The sequence below is a fragment of the Cannabis sativa genome, chromosome 8 (genome assembly GCF_029168945.1).
Source record: "Cannabis sativa cultivar Pink pepper isolate KNU-18-1 chromosome 8, ASM2916894v1, whole genome shotgun sequence".
Taxonomy (NCBI): domain Eukaryota; kingdom Viridiplantae; phylum Streptophyta; class Magnoliopsida; order Rosales; family Cannabaceae; genus Cannabis; species Cannabis sativa.
Genome location: NC_083608.1, coordinates 9412505 through 9432107, shown reverse-complemented (window position 1 = coordinate 9432107; position 19603 = coordinate 9412505). Strand labels below are relative to the sequence as shown.

Genomic DNA, 19603 nt, shown 5'->3' with positions numbered 1-19603 from the left:
TTGGATAGAGATATTTTTAAAAATATTGAACAAGCCTCTACCGCTTATGATATGTGGAAAATGCTTGAAGTTACTCATCAAGGAACTAGTGCTATGAAGGAAACTAAAATTCAAATTTATTCCACTCAATATGAGAACTTTAAGATGAAATCGGATGAAACCATTGCTAATATGTATACTCGCTTCACTACAATTACTAATGGTTTGAACTCTCTTGGCAAGGTACTTACTCAAAAGGATATGGTGACCAAGATTTTGAGAAGTCTCACCAAGGCTTATCAAGGAAAGGTGGTTGCCATTCAAGAAGCCAAGGATCTCTCAACACTTCCCTTGGAAGAACTAATTGGCTCACTCATGAACCATGAAATTTTCATGAGTGCTCAAGAAGAAGAGGAAGTTGAGAAGAAAAAGAAGACTATTGCATTCAAGTCTTCCTCTTCCCATGCCATTAGTGAAGAAGATGAGGAAAGCTTATGTAGTGACATGGAGGACTTGGCACTCTTCTCTAAGAAATACAAAAAGTTCATGAAATTCAAAAAGAACTTTGGGAAGAGGCCACAAAGAGGGAGTGACTCAAAAGAAAGAAAAAGCAAAGATGATCCACCAATTTGCTTTGAGTGCAAGAAGCCCGGACATATGAAGATGGATTGTCCAATGAGAAAGAAGAACAAATACAAAGGAAGGGCAATGTTGGCGGATTGGCTCAATAGTGACGAAGAGGACTCCGATGAAGAAGGAAAGAATGAAGTGGCAAACATGTGCATGATGGCACTTGATGATGGGGTAAGTATTTCTAACCAAAATGATTGTGATAGCGAAAATGATGATGATAACTTAGATATGTCATATGATGAGTTGTCTAATTCATTTAAGGAACTATTTGATGATTTTGGTAAATTGCTTGTTAAAAACCAAACCCTTAGAGAGAAGACCAACATGCTTTTAAAAGAAATTGAGATTTTGAAAATAAATGAAAAAGAACTTATAGCTAAATCTCAATGTGCTACATGTGCTTCACATAAGAAAGAAATTATTGATTTGAAAGCCCATGTGAGAAGCCTAAAAAATGACATATATACCTTCACTAGAGGTAAGGAAGGCTATGATCTCATGGTGGGAAACCAATCATGTGGTTTTTCAAAAAATGGTATTGGTTATAATCCTAGTAAGAAACAAAAATTTTTGAGAAACTTTTTTGTGAAATCATCTAGTCTACCTCACTTTACATGCACATATTGTAACCGAGATGGTCATACTATTTCCTATTGTCATGTAAAGAAATTTGCATATCTAGGCAAGACTAAATGGGTACCAAAGGGTTCTAGAACTAACATAAATGGACCCAAAGTTATATGGGTACCAAAAGCCAACAAATGAACTTGTTTTTGTAGGAATCAACAAGAAAGAGCCAAAGCTTATGGTTCTTGGATAGTGGATGTTCAAAGCATATGACCGGTGATCCATCAAGATTTTCAAGCTTTAAAAGCAAGGAAAGTGGCTTTGTCACTTTTGGAGACAATTCAAAAGGAAAAATCTTGGGCATTGGTGATATCGGTAACATATACTCTCCATGTATTAAAAATGTGCTTCTTGTTGATAATCTTAAACATAACTTGCTTAGTATTAGTCAATTATGTGATATAGGTTTTCGTGTTGTGTTTGAATCCTCAAAATGCTCCATTGAAAATGTTTCAACCAATGAAGTTATTTTCCTTGGAGTAAGGAAGGACAATGTGTATGTTATTGATGTTGATTCTTTTGATAGTAAAAATAAATGTTTAACCGTTATGAATGATAATTCTTGGTTATGGCATAGAAGATTAGGACATGCTAGTATGGATTCTATTTCAAAATTGGTTAGAAAAGATCTTGTTATTGGTTTGCCATCTATTAGTTTGTTAAAGATAAACTTTGTGATGCATGCCAATTTGGAAAACAAATTAAAACATCTTTTCATTCCAAGAAAGAAATTTCAACTACTAGACCTTTGCAATTGCTTCATATTGATTTATTTGGTCCTTCTAGAATTGCTAGTCTTGGTGGTAAATACTATGCATTTGTAATTGTTGATGATTTTTCAAGATTTACTTGGGTTATTTTCTTGACTCTTAAAAGTGATGTTTTGGAAAACTTTGTCAAATTTTGTAAAAATGTGCAAAATGAAAAAGGATATTCTATTACGTCCGTTAGGAGTGACCATGGTGGTGAGTTTGACAATGATGCCTTAGAATTGTTTTGTGATGAACATGGTTTTAACCATAACTTTTCTAAGCACCAAGAACTCCACAACAAAATGGAGTTGTCGAAAGGAAGAATAGAACAATTCAAGAAATGGCTAGGTCAATGCTAAATGAAATCTCATTACCAAAATATTTTTGGGCCGAGGCCGTCAATACTTCTTGTTATATTTTGAATCGTGTTTTCATTAGGCCCAACATGAATAAAACCCCTTATGAGCTTTGGAAAGGAAGAAAACCCAACATTGGCTATTTTAAAGTTTTTGGATGCAAATGTTACATTTTAAACACCAAGGACAACCTTGGAAAATTTGATGCGAAATCCGATGTTGGAATTTTTATAGGGTATTCAACACATAGTAAAGCTTATAGAATTTATAACAAAAGAACTAATGTTGTTGAAGAATCTATTCATGTTGCTTTTGATGAGACTAACCCGCCTACAAGCAAAAGTTTAGATGATGATGTTGTAGGTTTGGGAGATGAGGTTCAAAATCTCGAAATTGGAGAGACTTCCAATGCTCCTTCACAAACTCCCAAAGAGGAACCACCCGTGGAAAAGGTAAATGAAAGCCAAGGTATGTACTCTAACCTTCCACATGAGTGGAAATTCAAAAGTGCTCATCCTATAGACCAAATTCTAGGTGATCCTTCTCAAGGTGTCACTACTAGAAACTCCCTTAGAAACTTGTGTAATTTCATTGCTTTTATTTCTCAAATTGAACCAAAGAATTTTAAAGAGGCCGAAGTTGATGAATTTTGGCTTCTAGCAATGCAAGAAGAAATAAATCAATTTATAAGAAATAATGTTTGGGAGTTAGTTCCAAGACCGTCACATCAATCGGTGATTGGAACAAAATGGGTCTATAGAAATAAGGTAGATGAGCATGGGGTCATTGTGCGTAACAAGGCTAGATTAGTGGCCCAAGGTTACAATCAAGAAGAAGGAATTGATTATGAGGAAACCTTTGCCCCGGTAGCAAGACTTGAGTCCATTAGAATGTTGTTAGCTTTTGCATGCCACAAGAATTTTATCTTGTATCAAATGGATGTAAAAAGTGCATTCTTAAATGGGTACATTATGGAAGAGGTTTATGTCTCTCAACCACCCGGTTTTCAAAATCATAAATACCCTAACCATGTTTACAAATTGAAAAAGGCTTTATATGGTTTAAAGCAAGCTCCTAGAGCTTGGTATGAAAGATTAAGCACTTTTCTTATTTCAAATGGTTTTTCAATGGGTAAAGCGGATAATACACTTTTTATAAAAGAAAATCCAAAGACATTATTATAGTACAAATTTATGTTGATGATATTATTTTTGGTGCTACTAATGATGCTCTTTGTGAAGAATTTTCTAAGTGTATGCATAGTGAGTTTGAGATGAGCATGATGGGAGAACTCAACTTTTTTCTTGGACTTCAAATCAAGCAACAAAAGGATGGCATATTCATAGGTCAAACTAAGTACATCAAGGATCTTCTTCAAAAGTTTGACTTGGCAAATGCAAAGTCCATGAATACACCCATGAGCACATCCATAAAGATGGACAAAGATGAAAGCGGTAAGAATGTGGACATCACCAAGTATCGAGGTATGATTGGCTCTTTATTATATTTAACCGCTAGTAGACCGGATATTTTGTTTAGTGTTGGTCTTTGTGCTAGGTACCAATCTTGTCCTAAAGAATCCCACTTAAGTGCCGTTAAAAGAATATTTAGATACTTGATAGGCACAATGAATCTAGGACTTTGGTACCCCAAGAACTCAAACTTTGAAATAGTTAGCTACTCGGATGCCGACTTTGCCGGTTGCAAGACGGATAGAAAAAGTACTAGTGGAACTTGTCACTTTTTAGGAAATTCCTTAGTGTCATGGTTTAGCAAGAAACAAAACTCGGTAGCTCTATCCACAACCGAAGCCGAATATATAGCCGCGGGTAGTTGTTGTGCACAAATACTTTGGATGAAACAAACTCTTAAGGATTTTGATATTGATTTTGAGTGTACACCCATAAAATGTGATAACACTAGTGCCATTAACCTCTCTAAGAATCCAATATTGCATTCTAGAGCCAAGCATATTGACATAAGGCACCACTTCCTTAGAGATCATATCCAAAGAGGTGATATTATGCTAGACTTTGTAAGCACCGAATTCCAATTAGCGGATATATTCACCAAGCCTCTTAGTGATGAGAGATTTAGTTTCATTAGAAGAGAGCTAGGAATGACCAACCTAAATGAAATATAAGGTTTGTTAGCTATATAAAAAAAAAAAAATTTCATGTCTCTTTACTCACTTATTTATGCATAATTGTTCCAAATATGATATTAATGAGATTTATATGCATAGATGTGAAAATTTATTGATACTTGACCTATATGAACTATCCTTGTTGAAAAACTTAAAATTATAGGTCAAAATGTGGATTTTTGGTGAACTTTGGACTTGTTTTTAAACAAGTGAACATGTGAATTTTTGCATATTTGATTTTCTTATGTGTCTATATGCTTGAATATGTGAAATAGAGTGTATTTAGTATGCCTATAGGTTTGCCTTGATTGAAATTTGCATGAAACAAATTTTTGGTACCTCACTTGTTGAATTTTTAGATTTTTAGGCCTAAAAGAGTGTTTTTCGCCAAACTTTCTCATTTTTCAACATTTTTCGACTCCGTAAGTTTGTACACCTCACATTTCACTTCATAAAACTGCTGGAAAAAGAATTGTTCAATTTCGTTGCATAAAACTCATTTTTGGTAAGGTTCTAGTTTTCTTGGCAATTTTCGAAAAGCTTACCGTAAATCGTCATTTTTCATCATTTTTTAGTTTTTCTTGTTTGAGCATTTTTATTTTATCATATTTGAGCTATTAGAAAAGATTTGAGGTCAAACGGATTTTTAAAACCCAAGTTAGGCCCCTTTTTGGCCCACTGTGCTGAGAAAACGGCAGTCCGTTTTTCCCAGTACCAGAGAAAACGGACTACCGTTTTCTACAGGAACCGTGGGCATGGGCCTTTTGGTCTTTCCAAACTCGGTTTTCTCTCCATAAAACCATTCCAAACCTTTTTCTAACCCCATTTCTGATTTCCTAACCCTATTTGACAGCCTCCTACCCTCTTCTATCAACATTTCTCTTACCAAAACCTAATCCCTCTTTTCTCTTTTCAAAATCCTACCTCTCTCCAAAATCAATTATCTTCCATGGCTTCATCATCAAGACAAGGAAAGAGGACAAGAACTTCCATGCAACAAGAAGAGCTAAGGAGCAAGGCTAGGCATGAACTCTTCTCCCATGGAAAATGGGCAAGAAAATTTCAAGAGGATTTCTCAAAGAGGGACATACTCATTGGTAAGAAATGTGATTTGGATGCCCTTAACTTTATTAATTTTAGCACTCTTTTTGAAGAAATGGGTTGGGAAACTTTGATAGGAATTAACACTTATATCTATCCTAGGCTAGTGAGGGCTTTCTTTGCTTGCATTGAAATTGCTAGTGATCCTTATTGCATTAAGGGAACTCTTAAAGGAGTTAGATTTACTATCACCGTTGATTCCTTAAATGAACTCCTAAATTCCCCTAATGAAGGTCTTTTACTTAATCCTAGGCCTAAACTTAAGAATGATGCCTACTATAACCATGCCTCATTTACCAGTATAGTTTGTGTAGGAGAAGATATCCTTGACAAACCAAAACGCCATAACCTTACTCTTCAAGGAAAACTCATCCACTCCTGCAACAATATAGTACCTAGGAAGGGCCATAAAGATAGCGTTAGTGCTCTTGACCAAATTCTCCTTTTCAATATCATTGTCCAAAGTAAGAGTATAAACTTAGGCTATCTTATAATTCGAACCATCAATGAAGTGTTTAAGCCTAGACAAAAAAAGGCCTTACCCTTTGGTGCCCTTCTTAGTTACCTATTTCCTCTTCTAGGCATTCCTACCAATGATGAAACCGAAGTGCTAGAATTTAAGGATTCCGATATTTTAGGGGAAATCACTATCAAGGGTATGTCCTACAAATTCGATACCGATGAAGAAAGATGGATTTACACCAAGCAAGATTCCCAAGCTCAAGGAGGGGGCCAAGCAATTCCTAGTGCTAGTGAAGAAGAAGAAGAAGAGGAAGATGAAGAAGAAGTCAATCCTCAAGCGCCTCCCATGCCTCAATTCAATATTGAAGAGGCTTTTGCTCAACTTCACACATCTCTTGACACTCAATTTCAAACTTGAAGGAATGATATCAACACCATGAGGAGTGACATGGTCCAAGGATTTGAAAATGTTCAAGATGAGATGGCACAATGGAGGGCTTACATGGATCGTTTTGGCCCTCCACCAAACTAGTTTCTTGCATATTTTTTTCTTGCATATTTTTTTTTTCTTGCATATTTTTTTATTTTGTTTTTGGTTGTGTGCAAAGGCTTCATGCCTCTTGACTTTGTGTTATTTGGTATTTTTTTTATGTTTTTTTTTTTTGTGTGTTGAATGTTATTTTGGATGATATGACTTTGTTTTTAATGCATGAGTAATGTTGCTTTATTTTTTATTTTTTTCTATATTTGTGAATTCCTTGTCACCCTTTTTGATGAATCAAAAGGGGGAGAAAATATCTATTGATTATTTTTTTTTGGCATAACCTCAATTTTTTTTTGTATCTAATCTTTTAATCATAAGTAAAAATTGAGGGGGAGTTTACAAATACATGCAAGGTAAAATTAAAAGGTATTTTTTTTCTTGCACACATTAAGGGGGAGCTAATCCAATATACATTATTTAAATCTTTCTTTCCCTTTCAAAATAATCAAATATTTGATATCATCAAAAAGGGGGAGATTGTTAACTCAAACTTTTATAGCTCCTTGTTTTGATGATTAACAAATATTTGATTATTATTTGTTATTAATGATTTGTTGATTTTGTAGCAAAATTAAAAGAGAAAATAAATAAATTGGTATTTTTACCAAACTTTTTAAGGCAACCCTAAATGGATTCAACAAGCATATCAAGAGCAAAAGATTCATCAAGAGATCAACAACTCAAGACCCTATTCAAAAGAGGTCTTCAAAAGGCCAAAGTCAAAAGTCAACCCGAAAGTCAAAGTCAAAGTCAAAGTCAAGAGTCAACTCTCGGGAAAAGTCAACATGGGATCAAAAACATGCAAATCAAGCTAGGAGGCTCATCTACATCAAGACTACTCAAAATCAAATGGTATAAATTTACTTTAGTCTTGTTAAAGTGATTTGCATAGCACACAAAGTTTTATAAATTTAAATTTTGGCCCATTCACTAACTTGTGCAACAAGTTTTCTCACATGATAGTCCAAAATTTTTTTTGATTGAATTTCTAAATCACATTTTGTTTAACTAAGAGAACAAAATTGGAATTTTTGAAATCGGATAATCGAGTAAAGAGTTATGCACGTTTTAGTGCCAAAAAATGCAAGTTTTGAACCTGCCTGATTTTCGGCCTACCTATTTAAAATAGGTAGTCCGTTTTAAAATAGGTAGTCCGTTTTTCGCAGAAAGGTAGTCCGTTTTTCCCAGGATTCTTTTTGAAAAATTTGCTAACGGCTATAAACGGCTAGTTTTTGTTCCTACACTATATAAACTTGTTTTTCACTCAAAAAATTGAGTTGGTTGAGCATTTATTACATATATCTAACCTATCTAAGTGAGATTAAGGAGCTTCTAAGTTTGAAATCCAAACCAACACTTTTCACACACTTTGAGCCAAAATTTGATTTTATTCATCTTAAGTGTGCTTGCTTTTCACTCTAGGTTTCCATTGTATCATCATATTTCTAGAGTGATTTTAGCTTGTATATCAAACACATTTCCATATTGTGATTGAGGTGAGGTTGGCACCGGTTTTGTAAACAACCCGGTAATAGTGAGATTGGCACTTCAACAATCCGAGAAAGAGGTTAATAGTCCTCGGGGGTGCGAAACTATTGTAAGAGGTTTGGAAATACCTTGGTGAAAATTTCCCGGTTGTAAGGGTTAGTCAAGCCCGTTAACTTGGCTCGATATTGGAACTCAAAGCTAGGTCCATAGCTTTGAAGACCAAGGACGTAGGTGGCATAGTTCTACCGAACCTTGTAAAAATCGAGAGTTTGTATTTTCTAATCCTTAAACTCTTTACTTTACAAGTTTAATTATTTGTCTTAATATATTGCTTGCCATACTACTTGCTTTTACTTGATTAATTGACTAATTGCATAATTTTGTGTTAAAAGTTTTAATTTTCCGAAATTAGTTTAAATTTCCAATTCACCCCCCCTCTTGGAAACATATCTTGGGCTAACAAAATATGCCCCTATTAACTCTTTCTTTACAATTTCGCCCTTACTTAGTGAAAATTTCACAAATAGACATAGTCTAATTTGTGAATTATAATTGATTAATCAAAACCAATTACATGAGTCTTACAAACAAAATTATCTCAACTAGTGCCGGGACCATGGGTCTATATAACTGAGCTTCCAATAAGTAGATCAAGAATTTATCACTAAAATTCACTAACTTATTAATTCTTCGTTGAATCCACGCATAGAACATAGAATTGCACTCTTAGTATATAGAATGCTCTATATGTTCCACCATATAGACGCATCATTAGTTATCTATTGTTATAATCCTAATGTAATCAATGATCCTCTATATGAATGATCTACATTGTAAAGGGATTAGATTACCGTAACACCCTACTATGTATTTTATCCTTAAAACACTTGACCTCGTATAAATGATATTTCAGCTTATGTGAAATGAGTACTCCACCATTTATGTTCGTTTGGTCAAGCTCGAAGGAGATCATCCTTTGCTTACTATTCGCCAGATAGAAGCTATAGATTCCATGTTTATGCTAGCGCTCCCACTCAATTGCACTACCGTGTTCCGAAAATGTACGTATCACCCTGACCTAAAAGTAGGCTTAACTAACAAATCAAAGAACATGAATAGCCTTTCAAGATTGAACCTAATCATAACAGGATTAAGAACATTTGATCTAGGATCAACTTGGCGATATTGACTTGAATAGATTTTACGGTAAGTTTAATTAAATCTAAGTCAAAGTTCAATATCAGTCCCTTCCGATGCATACTCCATGCATCCAACCTGAGCTTTACTTTAACCAATGTTCTGGAAAGAACATAGCATTTCTCCAAATGCCAGTAAACTCTTGTTGTAGATTATCATATCAGTAAAACCCTGTGTCTGATAAATCTAGGAAAATTTATTCACATAGTCATGTTTACTTTCCAATGTGATGACAACACAATAAACAGGATCAAGTATGTGAAAAGGGTTTAAGATGAATTTATAAATCAAATAGACAAGCAATTGATAAAGTGAACCAAAACATACACAAATGAATGAAAAATACTTCTGTTTCTTTATTGATGTTGAATAAAATAGATTACAATGAAATGGAGTTTTATTTAGGGCATAAAACCTAACAGCGTCTTCATGGCCTGACAATCCAATTGTCAGAATCTTAACCTCAGCTTTTATCCTAAGCGTGAAGAGGTTCTTGCTCGCTTTTGGGAGAAGAAGAAGAGGCTGGATGCAGTGTTGGAGGAGCATAGGGGTCCTCGTCTTCCTCCTCGGGCCGACTAAATCATTTGTTTATCTCCTTCTTTATCTTTATTATCATTTTCTTTTTTTTTTGCTATATATCCTGTCCTTCCCCTCACTTCTAAGACAATTTCCTTCTTTTTTTTTTCTTAAGGGGAGACATTTATGGCCTGTCCCCAGGCCTTTTCCTTTTAAGGTTTTGTTTTCTTTGTCCAAACAATCTATATTATGTTCGAATATATTTAGTTTTTAACTTGATCTGTCTACATTTGTCCGTGTGATATTCCTTAGTACCCCCCTAAGTGACATGAAAATTAGTTATTAAGTCACTTAGTCTTACAAAATGAAATTAGAGTTCACATATATTTGTTCGGTACAAATTTCCTTTACAGAACATAAACTTTGTTTTTCAGGTATTGGTAATACTTTCGGAGGTGATCAGCATTCCAGGCCCTAGGCACTGTTGCACTGTGGTTCTGTAAAGACCGCTTAGTTTAATTTGGAAATTAGCAGTTAATCACGTTTAATTATGAAATTATTTATAGCTATTTAAATAATTTATTATACTGTTATTATTGAATTCAGAGATGCATTTTTATGTCATGTAGTAGTTTTCATAATTTTGCATTTCCGGTGCCCGGTATTTTGGAACTCGGTGTTTGGCTTAGTAAAATCACAACTTAGTATGTTAGTAGTTTGGGACGGTTTATTAGACATTGGGAATGTCGGGAATGGCCGGAAATTTAGAATTTCTCAAAAATACCCCTTTAGTGTTAATTATGTGGTTTTAGTGTGAGGGGCAAAATGGTCTTTTTGCCCCATTATTATTTTGTCTTCTAGTGATTTTAATAGATGGATTATATGTTTATTTTAATTTATTTTGGCTGAAGTAAAAAGGAGTAAGTGTTATTTAATCTCATTTTTCATTTCAAAAATCAACACTTAGAAAAAAATAGAAAAATTTCAAAAACACTCTCTCTTTTCCTCTCTCTCTCTCTCTCGGCTGGTTGTGTGTGTGCTAGGGCTGGATTTCCTTTGATTTTCAAGCTGTTTTTGGGTGATTCTAAGCTCTTGGTAAGCCTTGAATCTTGCTCTTTAGTTTTCTTAGTTTTCAAGGAAAAATGAAAATGGTTGCATGTTCAATTTTGATGTTGTTGCTGCTGTAGTTTTAGGTTGTTTTCTGTGATTTTCTATGCTTGAATTGAATGGAATTAAGTAGGTTTCATGCATGCTAGTTACTTGGTTCAAGTTTGTGAATTTTTGTTCAAAAGCTATGGTTTTCAAAGGAAAGTTTTGATTTTCGTTGCTGTGGTTGCTGCTGTTGTTATGTTGTGTTTTCTGGTGTTAATTGAAGTTGAATTATGTTGAGTTATGCATGTTTTGGTGGTTGTTTGGAGTGATTAGTCAAGTTTTGAGTTTCGAACTCAATCTTGAACCTCCAATGGTGATTTTTGATTCTGTGAGATCTGGGTGAGTTTGATGCTTTAGAATTGTTCTAGGGGTTATATAGAACAGGTCTGGAAGTTTTGGTCTGGTTTGGAGTTGATTTGAGCATTGTGTGAATTTTTGAAGTTGCTGCCTGCGAGGAACCGGAATTCCGGTTGTACATCCGGAATTCCGGATGGGGTTCTGAAATTTCCCAGAACCGGAATTCCGGTTGGGCAACCGGTCTACCGGTTGGGGAAAATTCAGGAACCCTAGTTTTCCTCAATTTTATGTTTTTGGGGGTATTGCCATGCTTTTTATCGATGGGAAAACTTTTAGTTCCTAGTTTAAGTCCCCAGGAAGTGATTTAGCGTATCACTTATAGTGTTGTGATTTTTTTTTATGGTTTAGGAGCCTATAATCCGCCGCGCAGATAGTTCCAGTCAGGTTGACCGGCACACCTGAATTTGGAATCCAGGTAAGATTAGTATAACAGTATGCATATGTAGATTACATGTTTAGCGTGCATGTAGGAAGCCTGTTAGATTACATTAGATATGTATGTTGGCTTCGAACCATCCAACTGTGTCACGTCGGTACAGGCTGGAGTATGACCAGCAGCCGGAGTATGACCGGTTCGACCGATTAGGCTGACACTGTATCACGTCGGTACAGGCTGGAGTATGACCAGCAGCCGGAGTATGACCAGTTCGACCGATCAGGCTGATACTTAGGTTGGTGGTTCCGTACAATTTGACGTATCACGTCGGTACAGGCTGGAGTATGACCAGCAGCCGGAGTATGACCGGTTCGACCGATGAGGCTGATACTGTAACACGTCGGTACAGGCTGGAGTATGACCAGCAGCCGGAGTATGGGCTCAGGTTCGGCCGATCAGTACATTACTTGTCAATAGTACCGTCCCTATGAACGTTCAGAACTCAGTACCGTGTTGGACACGACAGTTAGGGGGACTCAGTATCGTGTTGGACACGGCAGTTAGGGTTATGATCAGGGGTAGGGGCGTCTGATCATGACCGAGATTTATGTATGAGTATTATTATGCTTTTCTTACTGAGTCTATCGACTCATAGTGCTATGTTTATGTGTAGGTAAAGGCAAGGCTAGAGTTGATGGACCGTGAACGAGCCTATGAAGATTGTACATGTCGGGGCGGGTAGGCCTAGAGCGTACGATCATCAGGACAGCGAGGCTATTTTTGTAACTAGTCGCTAGGCGAAAAATATTTTGTATGAACAGTAAACTTTTGTAAATGGTTTTGTAATCGGGATCCCGAGTCTTTTGTATAAATATTTTATAAGTTTAATTAAAAAGGAAAAATTTTAATTAATCACGTTTTCCATAAACCTCGTTGATTAGCAACGAGCTGCACAGCATGTTTAAAAATCACGTAATACGCCTATGTTAGTTAGGGTGTTACAATTTGGTATCAGAGCTGCCAGGTTGTCTTTCGAAGATCGTCACGACATGTACAATCATCATCAGCAGTTAGCTCGTTCCACGGTTCAGTAAGCCTTTATTGCTTTAGTAGTTTCTTTATTTATTTATGAATAAGAAAAGCCTGATAGGAAGCATGTTAGTAGCCTGATAGTAGAATAGGCACATGTTTCGTTTTAATTTCCAAATTAAGCGGCATTAGTAAGCTCTCGATGATCGTGACCTGAAGTGCCAACTCGGGATTTCGAGGCGGTTCAGATTAGATGGACGCCAGACAAAATATTAGGAGTCAGGGCATCTCAGTCGGGTCAGATCAAGGTCAAGGAGCTCAGTTGTTTCCCCAAGTGTTATGGGCCGAGGTAGAGGTCCCAGGGGCAGGGCTCGTGGTCGGGGTGATGTCAACTCGCCACAGGCTGCCCAGGTCAATCAGGATGCCCAGAATTGGGAAGTTAGGTTTGTTGAAATGCAAGTCAAAATTGAGGAACAAGACTTAGAGATTCAGAGATCGAGGCAGCAGGGTGCTCCTGCAGTGCGAGTGCCAGAAGTTCCAGTGGCACCCGCCCCTGCTGCTCAGGCCGAGAGAGTGGTGGCGGCAAAGTGAATGGAACCTTTGTATGAACGGTTCCGGAAGCAAGCACCTCCGGTGTTTCTGAGAGGTCCAGATGTGATGAAGGTCGAACAGTGGCTGACGGTGATCACCAAAATTCTGAACTTTATGGGTGTCACCGGTAATGACAGAGTGGTGTGTGCCACTTTCCAGTTCCAGGAGGACGCTCTGGTCTGGTGGGACATGGTGTCTCAGATCCATGACGTCACCACCATGACCTGGGAAAGGTTTCAGGAACTCTTTAACGCCAAGTATTATAACGAGGCGGTCAGAAGCGCCAAGAGGAAAGAGTTCGCTCACCTGACCCAGCGAGAGAATATGAGCATGACAGAATATACTACTCAGTTCGATCGGTTGGCGAGGTTGGTCTCGAGATTTATGCCAACTGATTTCAGTAAGAAAGAAAAATATCTTGATGGACTTAATGTGAAGATCAAGTATGACCTTATGGTTACTACCGACGACAAGACCACCTATGCTGTGATGGTGGAGAAGGCAGTTCAAGCTAAGGGCGCAGTTAGATGTATGTTGGAATCAGTTAAAGACTCCAGAATGTGGCGGGGCTCCTACCCCTCCTGCGTCAGGTTTCAGCAGGGGAGGTAGTGGTTCGGCCATGGACTAGAGGAGGAAATCATCCACTGCATCCGGTGGCTCGCGGCAGAACAAGAGGTTCCGAAGGAACCAGAATCAAGACGGTCGTCAGGGTAGTGTTGAGACCCGTTATTCCTACTGGAGTGTCTCATTAGCAAGAGGCATCCTCCGGGTGAGTGTTTAGGTCAAGGATGTTCTTGTGTAGCTGCCAAAATCTCTAGTAAATTGGATAGACCGTATGATAGATATGAATTAGGGTTTGGAATCCTATTACCTGGCGGAGAGTTGGTTATCTCCAAAAGGTGGATTAGGTCTATGCCGATCAGGATAGATGGTAGAGAGTTAACTGCTGACTTGATAGAGATGAGCCTAGTAGAGTTCGATATTATTTTAGGAATGGATTTCCTATCTAAATATTCGACGAGTATTGATTGCAAAAGAAAGATGGTGATCTTCCAACCGGAAAGCGAAGAACCATTTGTGTTTGTTGGTTCAGTTCGGGGATCTCGGATCCCGGTGATTTCGGCTATGTCAGCTAGAGAATTATTGCATGGTGGATGCTTAGGGTTTCTGGCCGTGGTGGTGGACACCACTCGGCCAGATACCATTCGGCCAGAGGACATCAAGGTAGTTCGGGAATTTTTAGATGTGTAAGCCCAAGTTCTTGTCTAACCTATCTTTTTCATATTTAGATTGATTTTATCTTGATTTAAGCTTGAATATAAAAAGAACAAAATCAAAGATTCAACACCAGAATTTTACAAGCTTCATCTGCACTGAGAACACATCTCAGCCGACTAGTGCTTGGGTTCCCCGAACCAGGGTAAATTCATCCACTAATTCTCAAAGGTTCATATTACAATTTCCAATTCTCTCTAAAGGAATCAAATACAACCTTAACAGCAATTAGTAATGAATTACCAACAACAATCAAGAACACTGATTGTTAATGCACAATCCCTTGTGCTGCAACTGAGCTCTTCTTCAACATGTCTTCAACCTGAAATCCCTTCAGATCTGATGATGAAGATGACACTGAACTCCCTTCAGTTTGAACTCAGCAATTCCAGATTCAGATCATTCCGCCATTGATGAACACTCTCAAGCTCCAAGATCTGACCTGCCATAGAACATACAGAAGAAACAAGACGAAAAGAAACGAACGTAATCCCCAAATCTCCGATCAAAAAGTTCGTCAACAAAATACCCAGAAATCGTATTTATACCCAGCTAAACCAAGAAACCCGAAATAGACAGCTGTTACCATCTGAACAATTAAAACCTAAAATATCTTTGCTGACGTGGACTAACACTAACAGTACGAACCCCAGACAAAACACTACGAGTCCCAGACGCAACTGGAAAGCTACTGGACATAATTTGTCACTACAGAAAATAATAGTTCTAACAATCTCCCCCTTGACAAATTATGGTCAATGACAACAATACCAGTGCGAAACAAAACAACCATCAAAATATAACAGAGTCTAAACAAACAGAAAATCAAACACTTAAAACAACCAAACAACAAATGCACCACTACCACTTTACACACAAAGGATAAGTATTTCTCCCCCTTCATTGAGCATAATCCATGTCAAATTGTCCCCCTAAGAAAATAAGAAGTTTATCAAAGAGCTCCCCCTGAATGGCGACAGAAAATGCAACATAGACTCCTCATTGCAAAGAAATTCCAAAGTATCTATTACAACATTAAAGAAGAAAGACAAACCATCTCACAACATGACCTAAAACATATGGATATTAGATATAAAAAAAATGAGAGATTGACTAAGCAAAACAATCAGATCACCACAATATTACGAATGATGCTACAAATGAGATTTATTTTTATTTCAATCAAAAACATGCCAAATGATATATCTCAAGAATTAACATGTTCAACTTGTAAAGAGGAAACACAATGAGTGGCCTAATCAATTAACACGTGAGCAATGATCATTTGAGCAAATAACAAATTCATTCAACTTCACAATGAGCCATACTTAATAAAAAGATGAGACAACTTCTACCAATCCACATATTCACACACACTTGAGAAAGACAATAAACAAGGAATTTTTTACAGGATTTTGAACCAAGATGTTTCTTTAGTGTGTGCAAGTGACCTCATGTGAGAACATTGGCTCACTCTCTCAAAATTTTTATTAAGCTGCCCATTTTTTTTTTATCTTTAGACACTCCGGCTCTTTCTTTTGCAACCAGCTACGGCTTTCACTCTCCCTCAGAGATGTAGCCGTCCTCTTTTAATCAGAAATACTAATATAGAAGGAGCATACTACTTATTAGTAAATGGACTAAAGAAAGCTCTTCCCATTGCATCTAAAAGAGGTAGCCTTTTTAGCTGGGAAAAATAAAGGTTCAAAAGATCCTGAAAAATTCACCTATTTAGAGCTTCCTCGATAGAACTGGAGAACCTGTAGATGGGACATGAAGTGCCTCATAGGAAAAAAATGATAGCAATCAAGGCTTAGCTGAACAAACAGAGAAAGATAATGATCATATACCACAACGAATTAATCAGATAGAACACATAAAAAAAAAACTTCCCAAGTTGCACACATTAATATGAGAATTCAAGGCTTTATTAAACAAAAATCCAAGAGAGCATCAAGAATAATATGTGATTATCCAATGTATTTTTACTCAACCAATTCTAAAAAAATAATATCCATTATCTATATATTTTGAGTCAACGTGCATTTTGAGAAATGTTTGTGGAACTATCATTATCACACATGAAGACACATAAACAAGCAATGAGGAACACGAGACAACATATCATGTGTGTATCATATTTCTTTTGAAGCAAGGGAGTACGATGTACAACATTTTCAAAACCAGCATACACTAGAAAAAAAACATCATCATTTCTTTGTTTAAACCCAAGATTCAACAGTATAAGGTTTAGAAGACCATACCATAGCACTAATAATAGTGAATGAGCTCTTGAAAGACGAGGTGATGATTTAACACTCTTATTTCTTTTGGTTAAAACTTTTGGAATAGCAGTAAAGTCTCCAATATCTGATTTATCCAATGATGCACTATTACATAGGACAACATTGTCCAACAAATAACTACCATCACTAGATCTCTTCCCTGTTAAGACTGAGCACCCATCAAATGAAACTAAACAATGAGTTTTAGAAAAACTTACAGTGTAATTTGCATCACAAAGTTGACCGATGCTTATCAGATTTGCCTTGAGTCCTTTCACATACAGTACTTCAGTAAGAGGTGCAGCTCTACTCATCACCAAGTCTCCTTTTCCAATAATATGGCCCTTATTTCCATCACCAAAAGTGACAACTCCCTCCTTTGCTTCTTTGTAATTGACTAACAATTTCTTGTTGCCCGTCATGTGTCGAGAGCAACCACTATCCAAGTACCACTGTCCTTCCAGAAATGCAGACAGTGAAACTTGAGCTACCAACCCAACATTCGATTCACGATCAGCCCTCAATCTCCACTCACATTGAGATCCTTCCTTTCGAGTTTTATTGGGTTTTTGAAAACTCATAGGTCGATTGATCATAGCTTTCAAGTAGTTCTGCAGCTTATAGCATCTGGGTCGAATATGACCCCTCCTGTTACAGAAGTGACACACTGGGATGAATCTCTCCATCTGAGATATATTCTCCGGGGCAATTCTTCTTCCTTCTAACTTCACCTTGGTAGGTCCAGATGGAACATGGAATTTTCTAGTGGGGTCTGAGGACTGAGGTGTCGAGGGAAATGATGATTGATTGTCATCCTTTTTGTCTAGGTTGATCACTGGTGTAATGGACTCTTCTACCCCCAAGTTATCTCCTTGCTTATACAACATCTTGTATCCGATAGAGGTTCGATCACCATAAGGTTTTTGAAGTTGAAGAGTTTGATTGATGGCAGCCGTTCCTGGAGGGATAAACTCTAAAGCCTGTTTAGCTCTTATGAGTTCAGCTGAAAGCTTGTAGATCTCGTTGTCCTTCTCATCAAGAAGTTTGTTGAGATTCTTAACAGTGTCCTCCAGCTTGACTTTTTCAGACTCTATCTGCTCCTTGGCACTATTCAGACCTATAATCTGCTTGGTCATATATTCCCATTGAGCAAACATCTCTTCATATGCATTTTGTCTTCCATTACTGTCGACTTCAGACACAGTGGAGACTCCATCATCCTCAGATTCAACAGACTGATGACTTTGAGCCATGAAAGCCACTACCTGTTTATCCTCATTAGAACTTTTGCTTGCAATAGAGTCTTTTTCTTCGTCACTATCGCTCCAGGTGGCAACAAGGGCTTTCTTCTTTTTGAGAGTGTCAGCACACTTGGCCTGAATGTGTCCGAAGCCATCACATTCTCTACACTGAATGCCCATGCTCTTATTGTCACTGGGTTGCTGACCATGCCAGAAGTTCCCAAGAGGATTTCTTTTGGAAGCATTTTCCTTACCTTCAGAACACTGTTTCTTGTACTTCTTTTTCAAGAATTTTGCATAGTTCTTGGTCAGCAAATCTACAGCTTCATCTGAGAAACCAGCAGACAAATCTGGGATAGACTTATTTTCTTCTTTGTGAATGAACGCAATATTGTTGTCCCCTTTTTCTTTGTTCACATCCATCTTCTTTTTTTCTTTCTTCCACCTTGTTAATGACATTTCATAATTCTGCAAGGATCCAATCAGTTCATCAAGATCCAGTTCCTCCACGTTTCTCATTTCTTCAATGGAGGTTACTTTAGACATAAATCTCCTAGGTAGAACTCCAAGGACTTTACGAACCAGCTTTGCATTAGAATAAGTCTTTCCCAAAGCATAAGATTCATTTGATATGTCACACAATTTAGCATGGAACTCAGCCACCGTTTCTTCTTCCTCCATTGATAAATCTTCAAACGCTTTTGCCAAAGCACGAAGACGAGATTTCTTTACAGCATCCGTTCCTTCATTTTTAATTCGTAGTTTTTCCCAAGCCTCTTTGGCCATCTCACAGTTTGCAATGACCTTCAATTGATTTGTGGACACTGCATTGAACAAAGCATGCATGGCCTTCGAATTAAAATTGGCCCTCTCCATCTCATCTGGAGTCCACAAGCTCGTAGGTTTTGGTTTGGTGACACCGTTATCCATCATCGTTGGGCATGTCCAACCATCTTCTATGGCCATCCAAACTCTTTCATTCTATGCCCTCAAGAATGCTCGCATTTTGGTTTTCCAGTATGGGTAATTAGCACCTTCCAGCATTGGGGGTCGTGATGTGGACCCTCCTTCTCTGAACATCTCCATTCCTGTACTAACAAGGAAAAACAAAACAAAGATAGAGAGCAGTATACTCCCAGAGTCGTGTCTGGAGAGGGGGTTAGTTCCAACTGGGTGTTGCAGAAAGAAAAAATGCAGAAAAATCAAGAATTGCAGCAACAATAAATTTCAGAATAACGAATCTTGCAAGAACCCTAAGGATCAATATTTCTAACAGAAATAGCTGGCTCTGATACCAAATGTAAGCCCAAGTTCTTGTCTAACCTATCTTTTTCATATTTAGATTGATTTTATCTTGATTTAAGCTTGAATATAAAAAGAACAAAATCAAAGATTCAACACCAGAATTTTACAAGCTTCATCTGCACTGAGAACACATCTCAGCCGACTAGTGCTTGGGTTCCCCGAACCAGGGTAAATTCATCCACTAATTCTCA

The 19603-nt window shown here is 37.3% G+C and overlaps 1 protein-coding gene across 1 annotated transcript; it reads right to left on the bottom strand.

Annotated features, from left to right (window-relative positions):
• Window positions 1-16616: 16616 nt before the first annotated feature.
• Window positions 16617-19073, bottom strand: LOC133030382 (uncharacterized). Its single transcript, XM_061103117.1, has one exon. It carries the CDS (start codon window positions 19071-19073, stop codon window positions 16617-16619), a length of 2457 nt encoding a protein of 818 aa, XP_060959100.1.
• Window positions 19074-19603: the final 530 nt, after the last annotated feature.

Excerpts from the sequence above, each read along its gene's own strand:
- LOC133030382 (XM_061103117.1), bottom strand. The coding sequence starts at position 19,073 with ATGGCCATAGAAGATGGTTGGACATGCCCAACGATGATGGATAACGGT.